This window comes from Amblyomma mixtum, chromosome 1, assembly GCF_055824585.1.
Source record: "Amblyomma mixtum isolate Tamu chromosome 1, ASM5582458v1, whole genome shotgun sequence".
In the NCBI taxonomy this organism is placed as follows: domain Eukaryota; kingdom Metazoa; phylum Arthropoda; class Arachnida; order Ixodida; family Ixodidae; genus Amblyomma; species Amblyomma mixtum.
The window spans coordinates 98,940,220-98,944,894 of NC_143012.1; the positions used below are offsets into that span (position 1 = coordinate 98,940,220).

Below are 4,675 nucleotides of genomic sequence, written 5' to 3' on the forward strand. Positions count from 1 at the left end.
GCCGAACAAACTCCTCAATTTCGTGGTCCATCTTCGGCCACCACATGAGCCCTCTAGCTGATGCTTTCATGGCACTCATCCCTGGATGATTTGCATGCAGGAGCTGAAGCACATTCTCTCTTGCTGCGGTTGGAATTATAACGCGATTCCCCCACAGTATGCAATCACGATGCAATGACAACTCCGACCGTCTCACCTCATAAGGCGCAAACTTGCTGTCCACTTGTGTTGACGGCCAGCCACTGAGTAGCCATTCCTTTACCCGGGATAGAACCGAGTCCTTTTTGATCAGCGCAGCAATGTCCGCCGCTTGCAGCGGTGCGCAGTCGACCGCTTCCAACAAGAGCACGTCCCCAGGCGGTCTTGGCTCGTCCTCGTCTCCCGGGGCTGGTAGACGACTGAGTGCATCGGCGTTGGAGTTGTCTTGGCCTCGTCTGTACTCAACGTGGTAGTTATACGCAGACAACAGTAAAATCCAACGAAGCATTCTAGGCGACACAACTTCGGGCACTCGCTTGTCCGTGTTAAACAGGCCGAGTAACGGCTTGTGGTCTGTTATCACTGTAAATTCTCGCCCAGCTAGGTACTGGTGGAACTTTTTTACGCCAAAGACCACAGCCAAACCCTCTCTATCAATCTGAGCATAGTTGCGTTCACTGACGCCAAGAGTGCGAGAAGCATAAGCTATGGGCTGCTCCTTCCCGTCATCCGCACGATGGGCTAGCACTGCTCCCACCCCCACAGGCGAAGCGTCGCAGCACAAAATTAAAGGACGCTTGCAATCGTAGGGCACAAGTACGGAGTCTGAGCTGAGTAAATTTTTCAGTCTCTCAAACGCCCGCTGATGCTCACCTGTCCACTTCCATTCGTGGTCACGGTCGAGCAGTCGATAAAGCGGTTCGGCCGCTTCAGTCCTGCCCTTGAGGAAACTGCTGTAGAAATTCAGCAATCCCAAAAAGGCTTGCAGCTCCTTTTTGCTTGCGGGCGCAGGCGCTTGCCGGATGGCGTCCGTCTTGCTTCGGCTGGGATGTACTCCTGAGTCATCAATCCTGTGTCCCAAGAATTCGATGCTCGTTTGGTTAAATTCGCACTTGTCCTTGTTTACTCGTAGCTGTGCCTTCTGCAGACGCGATAGCACAGTCTCTAATCTCTCGGCGTGCTCTTCGGCGTTACATCCAGAAATTAATATGTCATCCAGATAAGCTTTCACTCCGGGAATGCCCGCTAACAGCGTGTCGATGACTCGTTGAAACACCCAAGGTGCGACCGAAATTCCAAACGGTAGCCGCTTAACCTTGTACAGTCCCTTTATCGTGTTGACCGTGAGCACCTCAGCCGTCTCGTCGTCTAGCGTAAGCTGCTGATAAGCTTGGGCTAGATCCAACTTGGTAAAAAACTTGCTTGAACTTAGAGCTGTCAGCATTTCAGCTGTAGTGGGCAAGGGGTATCCACTGCTCTTAATAGCTTTGTTTACGGTACTGCGATAGTCGCCGCAAAGACGTAAAGTTCCATCTTTTTTTCTTACCACTACCAGTGGTGTTGCCCAGTTGGAGTAGCTGACGGGCTCCCACACACCTTGTTGCACCAAGCGGTCCACTTCATTGGCCACGTCGTCCTTGAGGGCCAGTGGAACTGGTCGACTTTTGAGGAACACCGGTTGGGCGTCATCTTTCAGTTCGATGTGAACTGGCGGTCCGTTGAAGCCAGGAAGGTCCCTGCGAAACACTTCGGGAAATCGCGAAGGCACGTCCTCCACGTTTACTTGCTGTATTCCCCGCAAGCCAATACCTAACGGGTTAAACCAGTTTCGCCCAATCAGGCTGTTACCTTGCTTCTGTACTACGAGCAAAGGTAGCTTCGCCTTCCTGCCTTTGAATTCCACCAAGACACTTGCTTGACCCAGCACGGGTAACGCCTCCTTTGACCAGGTTACGATAGTTGTTCCAGAATCTTGCAGTGGTATTTTACCGTGATTCCTTTCAATAACCATGAACGTATCTTCACTCACAATTGAGCACGATGCGCCAGAATCAACCTCCATCGGAACTTTTTGCCCTTCAATCATTACTTGAACCATGAACTTCTGTTCTTGCTCATTCACTTCGCACAGGGAAAACAACGCACTCATTTCGTACACGCCCTTGCGCTTATCTCCTTTCTTCTTTTGCTCATACGCTGTCTTCCGAGAAGTTCTACTATCGTCTTTCGACCGACAAGCCTTAGCTATGTGTCCAACCCTTTTGCAGTTGAAGCATGTCGCCTTTCTAAAACGGCACAAATGTGGAGCGTGCTTACCGTTGCACCGGTAACAGCTGGACCCCTCCGCTGGGGTGTCTTGCTTCGCACGGGTTGCTTGTACCATTTCCTGGCCGTCCGTCTCGTATCGACCGTGCTTGCGTATGTCTCGCTGTTGCTTAGCGGTTGCTTCTGCAGTTGTGGCCAAGTCATACGCAACCTTAAACGTAAGGCTGTGTTCTGCGAGAAGTCGCTGCTGAACCCCTTCGTTCCGGAGTCCGCATACGAAACGATCCCGCATCATGACGTCCAACGGGAGTTGGGCGCTGCCAAAACCGCAGTCTTCGGCTAGCTTCCGTAGCGCCGTGACGTAGTCCGCAACCGTTTCCTCGGCAGCCTGGTTTCGCCTGTAGAACAAAAACCTTGCATACAGCTCCGAAGGCTTTGGATGCAGGTGCTTGCGCACGGCAGTCTTGATTTCTTCGTAGGTTGCTGCTGTCGGTCTTTCTGGCTTCACCAAAGTTACGATGAGCCCGTACACTTCTTCGCCGCAGCTGCACAACAGGACTGCTCTTTTCTGCTCTTCTTTCGTTATCTGGTTCGCTTCGCAGAACATTTCCAGGCGCTCGACGTATTCGTCCCATGACGCGTTCGTGCCGAGACGATACTCGCCGATCCTGCCGACGGCCATCGCCGTCGCTGCCTCGTCGCCAACTGTTGTGTATCAGACGGACGCCAGGCTGGAACTGAACAAACGTTTATTGATACAGTGCCTTTTTATAGGCCGATGAACATGTGATCTGCCGACGACTGCTTGCGTGGCTGATAAGCGATACATGAAAATGCAGTGTTTAAAACATGCGCATGCGCTATCAGTACACCACACCTAGTAAACCCCCAACCTCTCCTAGCAGTTATAGACCCATAGCCCTGACTAGTTGCCTCGCCAAATCCTTCGAAAGTGTCCTAAATATACGACTAACCTTTGTTCTTCAATCCTGTGAACTTCTTGATATCCACCAGTGTGGTTTTAAAAAGGGATGCTCAACTACAGATCACCTAGTCCGTCTCGAAAATACAGTCAGACAAGCTTTTATACACAAACAACACTGTCTTGCAGTCTTTTTTGATTTAGAAAAAGCATATGATACTACCTGGAGGTTCGGAATTCTTCAGGACTTAGCGGAACTTGGCATCCATGGCAGAATGCTGAACTCCATTAAAGACTTTTTATCTAACCGCTCATTTAATGTGCGTCTAGGCTCAACCCTATCGAGGGATTTTATTCAGGAAAATGGAGTGCCTCAAGGATGTATTTTAAGCACAACTCTTTTTATTGTAAAAATGAATTCTCTTAACAAAATAATACCAAGGTCTGTCATGTATTCACTTTATGTAGATGACCTCCAGATAGCTTACACATCCTCCAACATATCAACATGTGAAAGACAAATACAGCTAACAATCAATAAACTGACAACATGGGCAGACAGAAATGGTTTCCGATTTTCCCCACAGAAAACAGTGGCCATTCTGTTTTCACTCAAACGAGGCTTGCAGGCAGACCCCACCCTACACCTTAATGAAATAGATTTACCAGTAGAAAATGAACATAAATTTCTAGGCATAACATTTGACAGAAAACTCACTTTCCTGCCTCATATTAACACGTTAAAAAAGAAAACTTCCCGATCACTGAACATACTCAAAGTCCTTTCACATAAACACTGGGGTTCTGACAGGGCAGGCCTTCTAAAAATTTATCGCTCTGTGGTACGATCTTCATTAGACTATGGCAGTATAGTATATGGTTCAGCAAGGCCATCGTACCTGAAACGACTGGACCCAGTGCACAATTTAGGTTTACGTCTTGCAACTGGCGCTTACAGGACATCACCCATAAATAGTCTTTACGTTGAAACAAATGAACCCTCTCTTACAGATAGAAGAAGCATACTCACATGCTCATACGTTCTAAAAATCCGTTCCCTACCAAAACATATCTGTTACCCTATTGTTACAAATTGCCCATCGAGAACACTGTTTAATAACAAACCACTAGCTACCAGACCACTCCTGCTGCGTTTTGAAGAGATGTGCCAAAACCTCGGCCTACAAGATACATTACCCGACATTGCTCGAAGACAAGACCCACTGCCTCCATGGTACAATTTTCCTAAAATCTGTGATTTCACCCTTACTCAATTTCATAAAAAACAAACTCCACGACAACATATACTACAAGAATTTCTTGCACTCGAGCAAAAATACAGTAAGTTCACAGATTTTTATACAGATGGCTCAAAAACAGATGTTTACGTAGGAAGTGCAGTGGTGCGAGGTAATTCGGAGAAAACAGTAAGGCTTCCAAATTGCGCATCCATCTTCACTGCAGAATGTTACGCAGTCTGGCTGGCCATAGACAAAATATTAAAGGAGC

The 4,675-nt window shown here is 48.1% G+C and overlaps 1 protein-coding gene across 1 annotated transcript; it reads right to left on the bottom strand.

Annotated features, from left to right (window-relative positions):
* Positions 1-1,546: 1,546 nt before the first annotated feature.
* LOC149367310 (uncharacterized) lies at positions 1,547-3,008 on the bottom strand. The gene is made up of 2 exons (XM_089567070.1): positions 2,296-3,008; positions 1,547-1,715 (listed from the first exon to the last, which is right to left on the bottom strand). The coding sequence occupies exons 1-2, from the start codon at positions 2,924-2,926 to the stop codon at positions 1,672-1,674; spliced, it is 675 nt and encodes a 224-aa protein (XP_089423196.1). The 5' UTR covers positions 2,927-3,008; the 3' UTR covers positions 1,547-1,671.
* Positions 3,009-4,675: the final 1,667 nt, after the last annotated feature.